Source organism: Siniperca chuatsi, linkage group LG24 (genome assembly GCF_020085105.1).
Source record: "Siniperca chuatsi isolate FFG_IHB_CAS linkage group LG24, ASM2008510v1, whole genome shotgun sequence".
Lineage (NCBI taxonomy): Eukaryota > Metazoa > Chordata > Actinopteri > Centrarchiformes > Sinipercidae > Siniperca > Siniperca chuatsi.
Window position 1 is genome coordinate 12,532,466 of NC_058065.1, and position 18,944 is coordinate 12,551,409.

General features: G+C 40.9%; 1 protein-coding gene across 5 annotated transcripts in view; it reads right to left on the bottom strand.

The window, feature by feature from the left end:
• Positions 1–452: 452 nt before the first annotated feature.
• Positions 453–18,944, bottom strand: part of LOC122871849 (gamma-aminobutyric acid receptor subunit beta-3-like) — a 65,536-nt gene continuing 47,044 nt past the window's right edge. For 4 of the 5 annotated variants that reach the window (XM_044187313.1, XM_044187317.1, XM_044187316.1 and 1 more), the window contains 5 exons: positions 18,742–18,879; positions 13,061–13,213; positions 7,108–7,355; positions 6,464–6,532; positions 453–4,358 (listed from right to left, as the gene is read on the bottom strand). In XM_044187313.1, coding sequence (XP_044043248.1) covers positions 3,987–4,358; positions 6,464–6,532; positions 7,108–7,355; positions 13,061–13,213; positions 18,742–18,879 — 980 coding nt within the window. In that variant the 3' untranslated portion in view covers positions 453–3,986. The remainder of the gene's footprint in view (positions 4,359–6,463; positions 6,533–7,107; positions 7,356–13,060; positions 13,214–18,741; positions 18,880–18,944) is intronic. The other variant, XM_044187314.1, reaches the window with a different exon arrangement.

Genomic DNA, 18,944 nt, shown 5'->3' on the forward strand with positions numbered 1-18,944 from the left:
TGTAAATTTGACAGGTTACGATGCCCAATAATAACCTCCACAGTGTGTTTTCTTCAATCTTTATTTATCCAGGGAACTACTGTACTCTTATTTACCAACACTCTGGCACACATTCATAAAGTTCACTTCATACACGAAAGATGCCCAACTGGGAGTTGCCAAGTACAATAAAAAGTCTTGTCAAACTGTCACTGAGTAGCTGCACTGGAACAGACAGGGATTAAGTGCCTTGCTCAAGGGCACCTGAATAGTTGAAGAGATATTCCCAACAAGTCTTGGGATATGTACAGGCAACCTTTTATCATTTCCAAATTTTCAAGCTTTATTAAAATGTCTTTTATGATTTACTGGATGTTTGAGACGGCTGTTCATTGCATTAGCTTGCTACACATGTACAGTATATACAGATTCTTTACGAGTGTCATGCATGCTCGCAATACCAAATACACAGGTACAATGTATATAATTTATTTGATGGTTTCACATGATAATCTATTGAAAAAGGAAGAGAAACATACAGAGATATACAGTATAAATCTAAGCCTAAATACATTTTGTGGCAGCACAGAACATTTCACATTCCATTATGGGACCAAGGCCATACAACACCTTAAGTCTTTGATGACTTTTTTTTTTTTTTACTTTTTTCTTTTTAATGTAGGCTCACATGGCATAATGTCATCTCTAAAATGAGCAGCTGGCAGCTCTCATAAGTGAGTTTGCAAAATATCTTCTTTTTTTTTAATCTTCCCAAGTTACGAATTGTAGTTGCATGCATGATAAACAAGTATCTAGAGTTTGTAACAGTTACATTCTCTTTCACTTTTCAACTGCACTAATGAGTTTGGTAATTAAAAAACTGACTCATACAATGACCAACTGGAAAAACTTGTTTTAAATCTCACCACATGACCCGAAAGTAATCGTTTAAATCAACGTGAACAGTAAGCCAGGAAGGTTTTTTTTTTGTTTTTTTTACTTTAAAACAGTTATTTTCTAGCTTCAGTGTTCCAGAAATCTGTCTTATTATATCTTATTTACACAACACTGAAGCTTTATCAACCGTTTCGCAATATCATAGGTACGAATTTCCTCCTCCAAACTACGCAAAGCAGCTTGAAACATCTTTGGACAAACTGGTTCCATGACGTTAACAATGCTCTACCTTGAATGCATGAGATCACAAACCTTGATTTGTGACCAAGACCAAAGTCAAGACATCCTCTTTTACTGTGTTCAGACAGAACGGCAAGCGACTTTTAGTGGTTGTGCAATTGCATATAAAGTCAATGGAAAGACGCCACTTGACACAAAGACATGTCTGAGTTGAAAATATTGCAATTTCGGAAAAAATTTGTGCGCATCCCATGGCTTTATGAATCTGCTTCATAAACGTACAGAGGCTGGAGGGAAGTAACAGAAAGAAATGGAGTTTCTGGTGTTCAGTCTGAGGCTGACACACACTCCCATGTGGCCATGTGGGTCAGTGCGTCCGTTGCTAGCTAACCTGCCGCTAACGTATAGTTGGTACATTTACTGTTTGGGGCAAACACAAGCCGTCGAATTCGTACGAATGACGCAAGGTGAAAATTTGCTTTGCTTTCTTTCTGAACACATCTTTAGCAAGATGTTTTGGCTTATTATATATAGATGTAATTTCATCTATAACTGGAGCTTTGCTCTTTCTTGGACCCAGGTCATATGTGTACTGTGCCCCGTCTACACAGTAGAAAACAGGACAAGAAACCAGCAAGAGACTCAGGGTCACTTGAATGTGGAATCAACTAGAGCCCTAATTAATCAGGGTTGAGGTCAATCCTGTTTCCAGAAAGGAAATTGCATTTGTGCAGCAACAATCCAAGTACAATACATTCAGTTCTTAATCATGTATCAATATGTACACATAAAACTTTTTTACTTCAAAGTTAAATTGATCCCAACTCTGACTCTCAGTGACTCTTGTACAGAACAAGCTTCTCAATCACAACAGAACTCAATGTTATCAAGTAGCATTTTTTTTCTACATGTACTCTTGTACATGCACAAACAGTGCATGTATATATCACTGAACAAGAATGCTTAAAATTTACATCATCGCCTGTGAGTTGTAACTGGTTGACTGCTCTGCGACCTTAGGTGGAATGGCACACAGTTTATTAAAAGAGTCGGATAGGAGAGCTATTTTTATCCACAAAACTATTATACGTTGACATTTGTCCATAGTCGAGCAAGCAGCACAGAAAAGAAATGGTCTACGCACACCCCTCCTCTCTCCAGCTCTCCTTATCCATTCCCCATCTCTCTCACACACACATGCACATGCACACACTCTTAAAACACCATCCCTTCCCTCTCTTTCTTCGTCACTCGCAATCTAAGAATGGGCATTACATTCTGATGGAGAAATGATGATCATGGCTCATTATCCTCTCCCTGAAGAATGGATCCGATACATTCAATGTTAGTATGTGCTTATTAGTCGACAGACCGGTTATCGTGGTCCGTCTGTGGAATCAATGAAATCCATTTGCATCACTTGCTGCTGTATGGTGGGGTATACAGTAACTCTAAAATGCAGAGTGAACATACATACAGTGTCTAGAGTGGAACTTCAACATGGTCGGATGTTTGAGAAGAAATGCATTCAGAGTGCCCCACAGACTGATCCTTGAAACTGACCCGTTGGTTAATTTGTTTAATCCTTGTCTTTTGTTCTTTTTTTTGCACTAAATAGTCTGACAGTTAGGAGCCAGTATGACAATCACAAAATGCTCAATATTTGATCATTTTCATTTTGGGTTGTACACACAGTATATATATACACATTTATGTATATACACACCTATGTACTTATGTACAAAAAAAAAATGGTGAGCAAAAAAAACAACAATACGTTTTCAATAAGATGGGTTAGGAAATCAAATGAATACCTGAAGACACAAAGTACAAAAATATCATAATATTTCATGGGTTGAGTAACCGTGTCGCCCAAAAGGCCCTTGGCAGTTGTTTTAAATGAACATAAGACAGTTTTTAGAGGAAGTTTGATAAATTTGAGTGCAATTCTGTCATGCTATCACTTGAAGCGCTGTTGCTAGAAGGTAGAAGTGAAAAAATGGCAGTTTGATTCATATTTGTGCTTTTTCCCCCCCTCTTATCAAATTACCACAAAGGATATTTCAGTGACACTTTTCTTTGTCAAGAAAAAGATGCCAAATAGCAAAAAATTCAGAACCTGAGTCACAATCATCCTGAACAGAGGACAAAGTCCTCAACTTTAAATTATTGTGTTTGGGTAAAGGTTTACCAGATCAATGCATGATATAGTTAATAGCAAGTATAATGTATATTATCAACGCTATAAACAAATACACACCATCAGAGTAATTTCTTCTGTAAAGTTGTGACATAACCCAAGGCAAAAAAAGAGTTATTTTTCCACTATGGCTGATCATTACATGCATTAATAGTGCATAGGGTACCAGTCAAACATACATTTGATTGTTTAATGGACTTTTAGGAATTCCCTGCACTTATCTGACCATCTGTGTAGTATAAAGTTTTCTTAATTCTTTTTTGATTAGAAAAATCGTTGCGTTAACTGCTTTCGTGTTTTTTTTGCAAATACTGTGTTATTTATTCAATTGCTGGCTTTGTATCTCTCTATTTACACATTACTGAGAGGGCAAATGATGGGAAATGACTATCACAAGTCCCAATTACAGTACATACTTTAGAAAATAAAAAGACCTTGGTACTAAGGACTCAAAGACTGCAAATATAAAAACAATTTCGACGAGAACTTGGTCCAAAACTCAGTAGTCTTTTCTCAGTCTGTTTTTTTTTTTTGTCTTGTAGCGTTGCAGTCTTTAACTCAACAGATTCCATCATGTATAAAAGCAACAGAAAAAAGGAAGAAAGAGAAACAAAATGGGAAAAAAAAAAATCAAACAAACAACAACAAACATCTCAACAAAACAGTCCAATCAGACATAGTAGAGCCAGTAGATGAGGTTGAACAGTGAGAAAACAGAGGGGAAGATGATCCGTGACCAGCGGTCGATGGCGTTCACATCCGTCAGGTCGGGGATTTTGATTTTGAGCTGCGAGGACCGCCTCCGCAGACGGCTGCGTTTCATCTGGGCGGACCGGTCCAGGGAGTGGCGGCTGGCAGAGCGCGGGCCAATCCCGCCGCTCTGCTTGCGGTACTGGATGTGTGTCGAGGCCGTGCTGTCCAACTGCACCATGGACTGAGAGTTCCTAATGTCCGCTACGCTGGTGGTGATTTCACCACCCGCCACTTCGTTATGGATCTCCAGGGTGGTTAGCAGGATGTTCCCGTGGCTGTGTGGTTCCGCCTGAATGCATAAAGAAATGAGAAAACTAATTAACAACATATGTGCAAATAAATGGAACAGCTAGAGAGGACACTACCTGAAATTTTAAGGCACTCTGCCTCAGTGCACAGTGCATTCAAGAGACGCAAACGATTACAAAGAGACACAAACAATTATAAAAAGATGCAAAACGCATCAGTGCCGTTTGTAGTCGTTTTGTGTCTCAGTCTGGGTGTCTTGCTCCTATGTAGGAGGGGTGGGGGGCCTTTTACATGCCTGTGCCAGGGGCCCATTGTCTCATAATCCGTCCACGGATGTCATGCCATACATCTGCCACGGCCACAAGTCAGCACTACAAATTGCAAATCCAAAAACTGCCCCTTTTTGTTCAAATTTTAAATGTGAAATTGATGCCCTTTGTGACTCCCTCAGAAATTCCGACAATGCAATGAAAACTGTCGTCTCCATGGAACATGAGTGGAGTGGAGGAGGGAGCAGTTTCAGGCACAGCTTGGGTTTCATGCGCCTGCCACGTGATGGCATCGTGTCAAAGGAATTTTATAATGGCAGCCATTCTTAGCACGTCATCCAGATGATCATTAAAGGGTTTTACAATTTGACTAAGCAGCACTGCTGGAGCCACTGCAATGTTGGCTGCTCTGGTGTGACTGAAGAACAAGAGGAGAGTTCCCATTAATATGTATGATCAAAGAAATGTCAGAGATTTTTAAAAAAAATTCTAAATGATTAAAATCCTAAATAGCCGGTTGAGGGAGAAAGACGATAGAGAAAGTAATTGCAGAGCAATCAAAATGTCTGCTGATTGGACTTGTGAACCTGATAACCTCCATTCTGAAGCATGTGAAGAATGAGTTTTTCCCAGACTGAAGTGATATAAGCCCACATCATCACTTTCAATAATTTAATCAAACACACAGGAGATACATCATACTCCATGCCTGTGATGTGTGCGCCACAAAACAAATCAACAATAATGGACAATGGCGATCATTCATGCAAATGTAGCAACTGTGGAAGTCCCACATTTCAAGTTTGCACAGGTTACAAGGTTTTGAACTAAGAACACTTAAGGTGTGTTCAGACAGAAAGCGAAGCAAAGTTTCACCTTGTGTGTCAAATTTAACTGCTGGATCATTTGCGCAGTCTGTGTTTAGGCGCCCCAAAATACCAATGAATTGACTGTAGAGATGTTAGCTGTAAGCTAGCTAGTAACCAACCACGTGTGCAGTCACTGCATGCCTGTGTGTGCTTGTGTTCCGCTAAATTGCCAATTGCTAAATTGTTCACGCCGCCCCAGGTGAATTCACGTCTATTCGCGCCCCCACTCTCGACTCGTCTAAAATTCGCCTCCGTACTGTCTGAAAACACCTTCAGAAGGACGATCACCTTACTTGTGGTAATGTTTGTGACGTGCTATTCTAACCATGTCACAGAAATGCATTTCATTTCAAAATACTATATTATATAGACATTTTTGGAGAAATGTCAGACACATGATAAACCCGTCTTAAATGTAACTGTTTTGAAAGTGGTGGGCTATAACTTACTAGTATTATTCAGCAATATAATTATTTTCAGAATTTCTTACACTTTTCAAATGAAAATCTCCATTTTTTTTTAAGAATCCTGGCTGCTGCCACTAATGCAGCGAAGATGCATGATGGGGGACCTCTGCAGTGACTACCCACTGAAAGTCAGACTGCTTCACCACATCCTGACATGTGCAATGCCACTTTATGAAAGCTGTGTGAGAAATGTGGCTTTTAATGATGATTTCAATGAGAAAAGATATACAGACGGCATGCATTCAGGATGACCTCTGAAAGGAGAAAAAGGTTCATATCTGAAACACCAATTTTACAATGTAAGATCGAGCATGAGCGTCGTTTCAATGTGGAAAAAACTGCAATGAAAAAGTCAAAGTGAATACTCCTGAGAATATGGCAATGTCATGAAGATGTCTGTTGTCGCTTGATTCATTCCATGGATGGGGAGATATTTTGCATTAAGGCAAGAGAAAATAAAAAAAAACATCCATGTCAGCTGATGGCAATGGCAGAGTTGACTCAAGGATATTGAAGAGTCTCACTGAACAAGCAACTCACCGAGCGTGAGTGGCGTAGACCTTTAACCTGATTGGACCGTTTTAGGGACGCGGTCCTACTACCTGCCTCCTGAGGAGATGAAAATATTCAGCCACATGTGGGGAACAAATACCTGAAAATTGATTTTTTTAATTTTTTTTTTTTTACCCAAAATATTTTGACTACTGAAGCCTCCACTGGGGATTACAGATGCCTATGAATAATTTGAGAATGTAATACAGTTCAGTTATGCAGAACATTTTCCTTTTGCTACTTTTCTGCTATCAAGAGCTGACAAAAAAGTTCATTTTAGAGTAACTGCAGTTTCAAGGCTGTTTTATCATTCATGTTGAGAGGAAGAAGAATGAAGGAATTTGAGACTTTGTCCACTCAGACTGTCCTTTCTACAGTGCCGTCCTGCAGCATCTTCAGTGGAAATAACAAAATACTGATACCAGATTCTTACTTGAACCAACATTGATCACGCTGGTTTCTTCCGGTTGGGTAAAAAGCAACAACAAATTCAACATTCTCACCTTGACCCTACACGTACAGTACCATTCATTTATTTATACTTTTTAATTCAATCTTCAATCAGAGTTTGTCCATTCAGTCGAAGTCAAGAAATCATGTCAAAAACGTCCAATCAACAAGTCCCAACTCACCCTTGCAGCGTCGTACTTGGCTGCCCTCTCGTTGTTGGCCTTCTCTGCCTTCTCCGCCAGCTTCTTTTGCATCTGAGGGCCCCTCCCGAAGAAGATGTAGTTGACAAAGGCGTACTCCAGCAGGGCCAGGAAGACCATGACGAAGCAGCCCATCAGGTACATGTCGATGGCCTTGACATAGGGGATCTTGGGCAGCGTCTCTCTCAAGTGGGTGTTGATAGTGGTCATTGTCAGCACCGTGGTGATCCCTTTGATAAGGAAAAAGAAAAACATGGTATTTTTAATCACTATAGGTGTCATTATACATGAGCAACAGTTAAAGTTAAGGTTTGGGAGAAACCCATTTTTCCAGCTGAGCCCCGTCCACTTCAAACCAGTGAGAAAAGCTCGGCTGAAATAAACAAAACAGTTCTAATTTTGGCAGAACTTTTTGAATTCATGTAGAACCACATCACTCGTAGTAAAAAGCTGCTTGTGAAAATAGGTTTTTAGGGCCTTTAAAGTTAGGTTAGGTATCTGCACCAGTAGTGATGGCATTAGAATAGTTAGCATTAGTAGTAATATTGTCTACTTACTCTTGCATCCTCTGTCCAATTCTTCCGTCTGTCTCTCCACTGATGCTTTTAACAAACGTACAGTAAATTCCAACTGTTTAGACCAGACAGCATCATTTAGGATAAAATGTGAAACTAACATTCTTTTTTTTCTCCACGGCTTCCTCATTACCAATCTTGGCAGTTTATCTGGGATGGTGAATTTGATGCGTAATTAGTCCAGACCTGTTATAGCATAAGCCTGTCTTGAAGGAACACCCCACCATTCTAAGCAGATGCTGCTATCTCGTCAGTAACCTTAAGGTCACGTTGGAGAAAACTCCAACAGATGTCTTAGGTGTTACTATAGAAACAAGGATATTTTTTTATAGAAAACATGTTTGTTCTGGGGCTATTTCCTCTGCTAGTTAAGAGCAGGACTGACCCAGTGTTGCTCTGGGATTGCCTTGTTGAAGTGTCAAAGAAACAGTGAGGGGAGAAAAAAAAAGCTATTTTACGTGCACGAACACACATGTACTGGTAGGTGAGTGCATAACCTCTGCTTCACTGAAATTCAAAGGTCTGCCTTGAAACCTCCAACTGCCCCATGGTCATCAAGCAAGAATAACTCATTGGAATGGTGCTGCATGTATCTAGCCCCGAGCTCTTAGTAACCTTAACCACGAAAGGTACAAAGTGGTGTGGTTATTTACTATCTCCCAGTAAAGGCACATTCGCACTTTGTGTATTGCAGCGCGACAGAAAGACAGAGACGCTAAGTGAGACTTATATAAAATTACAGACAAATAGATGAGAGGAAATTGAATTGGCTGAGCATTGATACATTTCAGTGGTGGGCCTGAGAGCTCAACGCAATGTAACAAAACACAACCAAATGCAGAAATGTAGGGCTGGGTTTAAAAAATGGATTTTCCGATTCAAATCGATCTTCATTTGAATTATCCGATGGCGATTCATAAAATCAGAGATCGATCTTTGTGTCCATGGGCTATAGTGGTTTTTATCTGGCAGAGAAGCGCTTGTGTGGTGAGAGAGAGTGTTAGGCGCTCCTCTCCAGGAGAAGCTTTCTCCGGCTGTGAAGTGCAGCGAGTTGGGCTCTGCGGTTCGGAAGGCGTACCGGGGGTGCAATACTGGAATACTTGGGGAAACGTTACAGATTTGGCTGCTTTCACGTGTTGTGCTGCTAGCTTGATGAACTCTTTCTCTGAGCTAAAAACAGCACATAGATGCGCCGAACGTAAGGAGAAGGAAGTTCACAAACGTGCCTATAAATGTTGATACATAACCACGCAGTATTAAAGCGTGAATAACACTAAAACTCTACAACATATTATGCTAACTTACTTGTATCATGGAGGTTTTGTGAGTCGAGTGAATATCTGCCATTCAGGTATACAGGTTCCCGGGCTCAGCTGACTGACTGAGAGAGCAGTCATCAAACAACATTTTCCTAACAATGTTTCTTTTTTCTTTTTTTTACGCGGAAATAACAGCACAACATTTAGAAATGCAATAATTGAACTGTATATGTTTAAGGGGCATTATTTCAACGTTAAATGTCAAGTTGTTTTTCTTAATATCAATATATTTATTTATAATATAATGGCTGGGGAAACACTGGGACGTCTGAGATATCAGCTCTGTTATAGGTGATTTAAAAGGTAAATTCTTAATGTAACTATTAACATTTTTAATAATGCACCAGGTTAGAAGGTTCCTTGTACAATTTACAGCTTTAGTTCTCCAAGCAAAATTGGCATTGTTATTGAAATGGCCCTAACCGAATTGATATCGATATCGAAACAAAATGAAGCGATTCAGAAATCGAATCAATCTGGGTAATCAGTGCCGATACCCAGCTCTGCAGAAAAGTGCGGCAAAAACAGAAAACAACCAACTACAGAAATGCACTGCAAAAATAGAAAACACAACCAAATACAGAAAATGAGTTACAATGTTTTGTAGCTTATTTCCATTGTCTTCAGAGTGGCATGCAGCGTGTTTCTGTATTCGGTTGTGTTTTGCAGCTCTACTACCATGTATGTACCATGTATCTATTTCACGTAAGTTGCAGCAAATAAACACAACTCTCACTCATAATCATGCAAACCCTGACCTCCTGCAGTGCAATAACGCTATATCTTATCTCATTATAGAGATATGGCAGGTATAGCTCTACTACTTTATCTACCCATGCTGGAAATAAATGGAGCCTATCAGAAGCCGGGCCGCTCCTACAACGCACACGGACAAGGCTTCTGGAGTGTGTGTGTGTGCGCGTATGTGTGTGTGTGTCATAAAGTACAGTGAAGAGACAAGGTACAGTCGGGGGGTTGGGAGGAGGGAGCGGGATGGCTAAGGTCAATCTAGCCCTTAGTGTAATTTATTGGCACATTACAAGGCTAACAACACTCGCGCGTGTGTGTGCATGTATGTGTGTCGTCACAGACAGTGTCAGAAGCGATTGGGAAAGGGAGTGCACATGCTCCGTGTCTCTGCCGCTATTGGATGGTGCAATCTCTGGGGGTTTTGCTTAACGACAGCCTTGTTCTTTATAGGTGTTCTCTCAGCTGCGCCATTACTCTCTGTCCTTCACTCCCTCCCTCCATTACTCCGTCTCTCCCTCTCTTTTGCCCCCTCCCTCACTTGCTGCTCGGACAATTTAATCAGAGGGGCCATGCGCCCATGGGCTTCCGTCCTTTTTCATCACGCTGGTACACTCTCCGGGGAGAAATATAGTTTTATAGGGTTTCTCTCACTCTGTCTCGTCCCGTTGTTCTCTGCTTCTTCCCCTTATCTCCCTTCTTCTTCCCCCCTTTCTCTTGTTATATGCCCCCGAGTCTCTTTTTCACCTTAACAGCTGGAACAAAGGCACACAGCAATCAAATCTCCTCTAATCACAAGCCAATAGACCATTAGCAACACAGCTCAGTATTATAAAAAGGAAAAGGTATCATGCAGGCTGCAATAAAGCGCTTGAAACAGCTATGAATGTTAACTGCGAGAATAGAGGCATGGGCAGTAAATCAAAGCAGTGTTAACTGAACACTTCCATTCATCACTTGCAGACAGCACAAACTGTCAGCTATCTAGTTAGCATGCATTACACTTGTCATTTTGGGAGTGGAGAAAAAAAAAAAAAGGTGTCCAAGGTCTGGAAGAGCATACAGTGAACTCAAACTTGTGTCTACCATTACACTAAAAGTGCTCCCATACCAATTACAGCTAATGCCCACACCTTGACTGTTCATATAATATGATTATGAATGAAGGGCATAACTGTGGGGAAAGGGTTGCAACCAGATTAGGGTGCGAGCAGGTCATTTGTAACTTTGCAATCCTTCGAAATTGCTCAGGAAAATGAGATTCTCCTCAAACAATTCAATTGTTTGCCTGCTGCCTCCTTGAATTGATTTCTCCCTGATCGTTACACTGCTCTTACTGGCAGGTTTGCACACACAAAGGAGCAGGCGCGCACACACACACACACACACACACACACACCCTTTTCCACCATCAAGATACCTGCTGAAAGCTCGTAATGATCCATCAAGAGAAGTGAATGGACCTCCGGTTGCCTCTCAGCTGAGGAGGCACACACCGGATATTGCGGCTAGCAGGACTTAACGTGTACACATCCCCTCACAAACACACACACACACACACACACACACAAACATAAAAGCAGACATACACTCAAAGGCGTACAGTAATGACCAGATATTGCATGCATGCCTTAACGAAAGAAAGCCAGTTCAAGCAGGCAATTAAATGTGCACACACATGCACACACACACACACACACTGATGTTCTCCAGATATCCATTCCAGTCTCTAACCAGCTGTATGTGCCCGTGGATAACAGATAATGGATCAAAGCATGTTTCCAAAAAGCATTATAATGCGTCAAGGTGGTTACTGTTCCATCATCTATCCATATAAGGATGATCTAAAGACCACAGCAAACCTCAATTGGCACTGTTAGGAGGCCCCAGGGCAAAGATTTGCTGCTGGGCCCCTATTGGTGACAGTCTGAACCGTGTATCGTGTCCACACAGCAGGCTATTCATTATATACCCACATTCAAATTACCACAAACCAACGGCCACACGCTGAATCTGGGCTTTTAGGGCCACTTTTGCTTTGACGGTCAAACTCTCAAAGGAAATGACCAGCTTTGTTTTTTCCACAGACAGAGGGGAGGAAAAAAAAGAAATCACTGGATTTATTGTATGTTAAAGGTGATGTTTAAACATCTGAAACTGATTCCAAGATTAAACTTTGCCGTGCAAAGCTGTCTTTCAAGTATGCATTTCCATGCCATCACTAATTTGATGGAATTTGGTGTTTGGAAAAGGTAGTCAATGAAGAAAATCTGATCATATAAATTTGTTCCCAAACGCCTACAGTATCTTCGGCATTGAGAAATATTACTGAAGCAAAGCTCGCTTCAGGTGCAGGAACCTCAACATGCTGTGAATGGAGCACAGTACTGTGGCAATATTAAAAAGTCAAATTGGAGTGCGGTCCTAGTCTTTCTTTTTTTATTATCAACTACATTAAGGATCCAGCAGCCAGTCCCCGAGGTCTAATCGTGAGTTGAGTGCATTTCGTCTTATGTTTTATAAGCTATGATTGGACCATTGCTGTTAAGGGGAGGCGTACAGCGAACGGTCAATTACCGTGGTATTAATTATGACTGCTGTGCATAGTCTATTCTCTTTTTTTAGCTATTGTCTTGACAACCTTCATATTATATTTTCCCTGCCTGATTCCTCATATGTCATCTCAAACTATCCGCTACAGTATTCAACTAAGACAAAACTGTGCTGCAGCCTCCTGTGAGGAGCCACAACAATTACAAACCAGCGACCTGCTGCTTCTCATCTCTGCCTTGTTTACTGCTCACAGGAGCCCCACAGTGAGTGGGCCTTTGCACCCACACAAGCACTCCTCAATAATAGAATTATGAAATTATGCTCATTAGAGACGTGATGTTTTTATAGCTCCTGAAGGCCTCTCAGTGACCACAGCAACTACAGACACAAGGTCTGACCTAGCTTGGTCCGAGTCAAGGTTGTGTATTTATGTTTTTGCCCTACGGAAAGGCACAATGGACAAAAACATGTTTACATGCTTGTTGCAATATTACCTAATTTCTTTTTTTCCCCACTACAGTAGTAATAATAGAAATGTTCTTCAAATCCATTTCCATTTGGCCCACCAATTTCCAAGCCAATCCCTAAAGCTCCCACTAAGATCACGACAGTATGAGAAGTTCAGCCTCTCGCTGCGTTCATCTCTTTTGAGAATCCATCAGGGAGGTCGTGGCTCACTTTGATCCCTGGCCTCATCTGAGAAAGCCACATACCTGCTCCTTAAGAGCCACTGCTTCTTACCTAGAGCCACTCTGGCTGCTGACGCATCATAGTTTATCCAGAAGGAGACCCAGGAGAGGATGGTAATCAGGATCGATGGCATGTACGTCTGCAGGATGAAGTAGCCGATGTTCCTCTTCAGCTTGAAACTCAGAGACAGTCGAGGGTAGGCACCTAAGGAGAGACGAGGCAAAGATAGAAGCAGTGCATTTAAATCTTTTGGTTTAGAAATGACATTTTTACAGTAGGGTCATGGTACATAAAATTAAACTACAAAAGTAGGACCTGATTTTTTAAAAATTAACTTAAACATTAAAATGTTGACAGTAAAAACAACATCTAACTTGTAATATTCATAGGAGCACACAGGGACACCTTGTGTTTTTGTTTCAGTTTCCATGGCAACCCCGACAGCATGGGTTGGATTTATTGCCATGGTAACAAGTATCCCCTTCAGTAGCGCAAACACACACCAACTCACACACACACACACACACACAATGCTGTAACCCTTTTTCGTGATGATGTGACAAAATATTCAGGATGGTGATAAACATTTCAGCACATTTTGATTTATCAATTCTCCACATCTCATCCACCTCCATAATTCATATGATGATTCTGAGGGATTCAGCATTACCGCAGGAACAATGGCTTTATAAATGCATGGAGCAGGGCCTCTGGTGTTTTAAAAGTCAGGAATTTCAAATAACATTCCTCAACACGATCTGCTACGAGAGAGCACATCTGCATTACTTTTCCATGACGAGGAATATAAACAGTATATGTGCGTGCGTGTGCATGACATTCTGAGATAAGGGCGATGCATGATTTCTCATCAATCTCCCAGCGTATGTCTCTCTATGGATTGAATCTATGGCTCGTTACTCCCACTATTCTTAGCTATTTTTCCATTTTCGTTTCGTATTGGGGGAGAAGTGAGGGCCATTACACTGTAATTTCCAATCCGTGGGTTTCAGCCAAAGCTACTTGTGGCGAGCACGGGTCCAACACACTCGTGTGCAGAGTTGGATAGAGAGTCACTCTGAAAAAACACAATCTCATTAAGATTCTGTGCCTACTGTATGCTAGATTGCAATAAAATCCCAACATGTTATTTCAAAGGGCAGGGCTGTTCATCAAATGTTATTATCTACTATAACTCCTACTAACTGATATAATTGACATATAAAGGCAGTCAGCAACCAGAAGACCCAGTTTGTAACCTGAGCAAATATATGGGTCTATATGGGAATCGTGTTATTTATTGTGTCATGCACATACATGGCCACATGGACTTATAAGACATATAAAACATACTGTTGAGGGGTGGTGAAACATCAGTCACACAAGAAATAACTTGTTACATTTAGCATTACATTGCAAACAAAGAACCCAAGTTATACAAATAAACTTGTGGCTCTTCATGAATTGCAATGTGGGTCTGTCGGTCCACCACTTTAAAACCAAAGCATCAGCTCATTGTCATGCATATTATTAAGCTGGTCGGTAGTAAAGCATATATAAATGCACAAACTACGCCTTATTTATCACATTAGACGCATTCGGCTCATGGTTAACAGTCTGGCAGCCGTGAACAAAGTCCACACACGCTGACATACACTTCATTACAGTGTGAATATGAGTACAGTCACAGGTCTTAAAATATCCCATTCACTTCTTTTGATGCATCCTTAATGGCAGCTCCTCCAGCCTAAATCGGGAACCAAGTATCTTCGCAGTAGCAGACGCAGAAGTGGTTTAAGAAGAGAAGAGGAGACTGAGGTTCACTTGCGTGTGGGTGTCGAACTGTACTGGCTGTAACTGCTACACCAAACAACATGCGCGAGTGGGAGGAACACCATGTGTGAGGCCGAGGAGGAGAGAGAGAGAGAGAGAGAGAGAGAGAGAAAGATGAGGAGAAGGCATGCAGGGATGATTATAAAAGTTGAGTGGATGATGACAATACAATAGAGTCTGGGAGGGTGGCTGGGTGGACGGGAGCGCTGAAGAGTAGGAGGTCTGCTGTCTCTCCTTTTTGTCTCTTTTGTCACCCTCATGGCGGGGCTGTTGCAGTCAGGTTTTACATGCAGTGAGAGACTGTGCTGTAACCACTGGCAGTTTTGATCTGGCAACAAAATGTGTCTGACAGAGACACTGACTGACAGAGACACTGTAAGGAAAGGTTCAAGTTCAAGACAGCACATCCACCGATATTTCCCCACTATGTGGAACCTCCTGGATACTGCTATATCAAAGTGTAGGAGTGTAAGCTAACGTTAGCACCTATGTCCTACTTTTTACTGAAGTTTACACTCCAGCATAATTGTACCAAAAAAGTCTTGGTGAAACGGTTTCTTTTTAACACTGCTGCTGTATCACCGCCATCCAAATAAAACTGGGAATTCCTTTAGAAACTGAAGTTGTCATCTTTGTATGCAGAGAAGACAAGAGTGCTGAGGCAAACTAATGAATTTCACCACAATATTCATTTTAAAATTTGCACTTTCGGGGCTATTTTCAAACGAAGCATTTCATGTTTTCTAAAATCCACAAACGTGAAGGGAAATTTAAGGGCTGTACTGTTAAATTACAGAAAAAACATGAAATATAGATGGTATAGAATATTTAAAGCTGTTATTAGTGCAGCCATCTTGAAGTAACGAAGATAACAGAGAGGATGAAGATAATAAAGGGGATGATAGCAAGGACATTGATGAATGCGCACAATGTGCAAACAACAAACTTAAATGTCACCTAACACAGCAATGTTGTCTGGTCACATGCATTTGCATATGGACATTCATACTGTACATACACACACAAACAGGCAGTGTTTGTATGTGTGCTTCGAGGAGAATAAGTGATGTTGTGGGCCTTATTCCACATGAATATATGATGCTCTGAATCCTGGGCTGTTTTTCTGTCAGAGAGCAGGGTAATTGGCATCCAACCACACCTCTTCCAAGAGAGAGGAAAAAGTAAAAGAAGTGAGAGAGACACCAAGACAGAACAGAAAGGAGGGATATGAAGCAAGAAAAAGAGGGAGGGCATTAAAGGATGGCTAGTGGCACATGTAATGGAGGAAACTCTGGTCATTAGCCAGCCTTGCGGGGAGACTTTGATGTGCTTCACACATCCTGCCAAGAGCACGGGAGCAGATCACTGGTCACTAAACTTTAATAGTCGCCACCCGCAGGGGACATGCCACTTCTCATAAACAAGTGCACTCTGGTGCGCTCGCCTCGGCACATTCACATGTGATTCACACATGAGGGCAGAGACACGCATGTAGTGTACACAGCCAGGAATGATGGTAAACGCAGTGCAGCACATGCGCAACATTGTGAGATAAAGACAAAGACATACAGTGAAAATTAGGGTGAAAGCAAAGGATGTGGTAACTTGAGCAGCAACTCAGAGTGACGCACTGAGATGGGAAAAAACACTGTGCAGCCTCAACAGAAATATTAAAAATACCCAAAAAGCAAACAAAAAAATGATTTACTATTTATGTCCTTTTCAGACTGGGTGTGGCTCCTCCTCTTGAGCATAACGTCTGTGAGAAATTATGTTATTACTAAATGTCACAGCTTTTATTTCCCCGCCCCAGCTGTGGAGAAACTGCCTTTTTGAATGTGTCACCACTGACCAGATTATATGGCAGTTGGTTAGGGAGAGTCAAGTTCTGTATCTAGGCCTAAATAAACACATAAAAATCAGATTAATTTAGGACCTTGGTGTACGACACATGAAAAGTTCACAGCATATAGCAGAATACCCCTGTGAGCAATAAGGATTGTTGGATCACTCTACACTTTTCCAAGTTAGCAACGCAAATTAATTACATAAAATACGATACTGCAAATGTTTTTCATGTATAGTAACTTGACAAATTTCCTTAACATGTCAGCCTGTCTTCTAATTAACTGGCCTGAGAGATGAAAAGCTCTACTGAAAATGGCCATTGTGATCCTATAAATAACACTTGATTGATGTGTTTCACAATGCCAGTTAATGATGACACCAACGACAAAATAATTATAAGCCGTGTACACCTCTTTCTTGTGTTAGCATTTACTATTTCCTGAGCATCCATGTTTCATTTTTGATCAGTAAACTTTCATTAGGGGTTTGTGGGATCATTTGGGTTTGCTGCAGGCCATTGAAACTCTGTTACATAACTGTTGGCTTTGTTTTCAAGTAGTTTATGGCATTGGATTTATTTATTTTACCATGAAATGTAAAATCTGAGCTTTGATACAAACTAAAAGTAGTTCTAATACTAATACTAAAAGTATGTGACAGCTAAACACAACATGCTCCTTTATTTTGAGGGTGTTAAAGCTTTCGTGGATGTAAAATTTATCAGAAAGAATTCAAGAGTCAAATTATTTTAAGAATATACAGTATGTGAATACACTCAAACTTAAAGGCCCTGAAAACATATTTTCTCAGTAATTTCTTACTATAAACAATGCGCATCTACATGAAGACACAATTTTCAAGCCAAAGTTAGAACAGTCTGAGTTATTTCATGTGAGAGTTTTACTGCCGGTTTGAAGTGGACGGGATAGCTTTTTTTTTTGCTTTGATTGCTGTGATTGTTTTCACCTGTGTCTCGTTGTCTCCCCTACCTCAGTTAAATACTTAAGTCTTGAAAGTCTGTACCTTCATTTATGGACTTTTGGTGTTTACTGGCTCTTGTTTACCTTGTCTTATTTTTCTTCTTCTTTTGTTTTTGACTGCTTACCTGGTTGTAACCACAACCTGCCTGTAAGCCTTGTTCTTTTCATTAAAACTGTTGAACTGAACCTGCTCTGTCTGCGACAAGTTGTGTGGTTGTTTGTGACTGTTCTAAAGTCCTCAAAACTAATAACTAAGGATGTCGTCCCCCCCCCCCAAAAAAAACTTTAACTTAGGTTTGTTGCTTATTTAGTCACAACTATTGGGCGCCTGTGGTTTAGTGGTAGAGCGAGTCGTCCCCCAGTCGGAAGGTTGGTGGCTCACTCCTGGCTTCCCCCAGCCAGGATTCAGTGTTCAAAGCAGATTCAAATTGCTCCCGAGGGCTGTGAGTGTGTGTTCTTTGAGCAGTTAGCATCTGCCATCTGTGTGTGAATGGGGTAAATGTAATATGTGAAGTGCTTTGAGTAGTCAGAATGGTGCTAAACAAGTATAGTTTTAATACATATTTAATATGAAACACAAAGGGGGCTTTTACTGCGACAATAATTGATTGTATTGACTGACTGAATTGATTGGGGTCTTCAGCTACATTTTGTTAATGTCAGCACGATAACCTCTCAGACTCAAGGACCACCTGACATGTACACAATGTGCTCTGTAAATCACAGCGTTTACGGCATGTTTTGGTTAAGTACCATTCCAACATCCCTGCATCAGCTGCTGTTGCTAGAGGGATACTTCAAAGACAGCGCATTTCCTCTCTTCAACCCAATTAGAAGCACTGACAAACACAACTTCGGCTCTGAGGATTTAAGATCAACAGATCAAGCTTTGGCACAGATTTGTTTGCTACAGGAATTGATTAAATAATCAGCTTGAAAATAGGCCAATGCTTTATGAACAATATCATCTAAAATGTAACATCTACTTGTCAGTCTGTCATGTATTATTCCCAAAGGAAATTCAGTTTGTGGAGGCCAAAGCCCATACACAACACATTACAGTATAGCATTTACCTGTGGAAAAGACTACGTTTCTGGACACCAACTTGTAATCGACAATGGAGAACTGAGGCAACTCGATCCGTGTCACCCCCGTTACAGCCGACTCGCCTCCTTTCCAGTAGAACTCGATGTCGTCTGTGGTGTAGCCATCTGCACAAGAAGAAACACACACACACACACACACACACACCAACCAAGGTGTAACCATCTGTCTA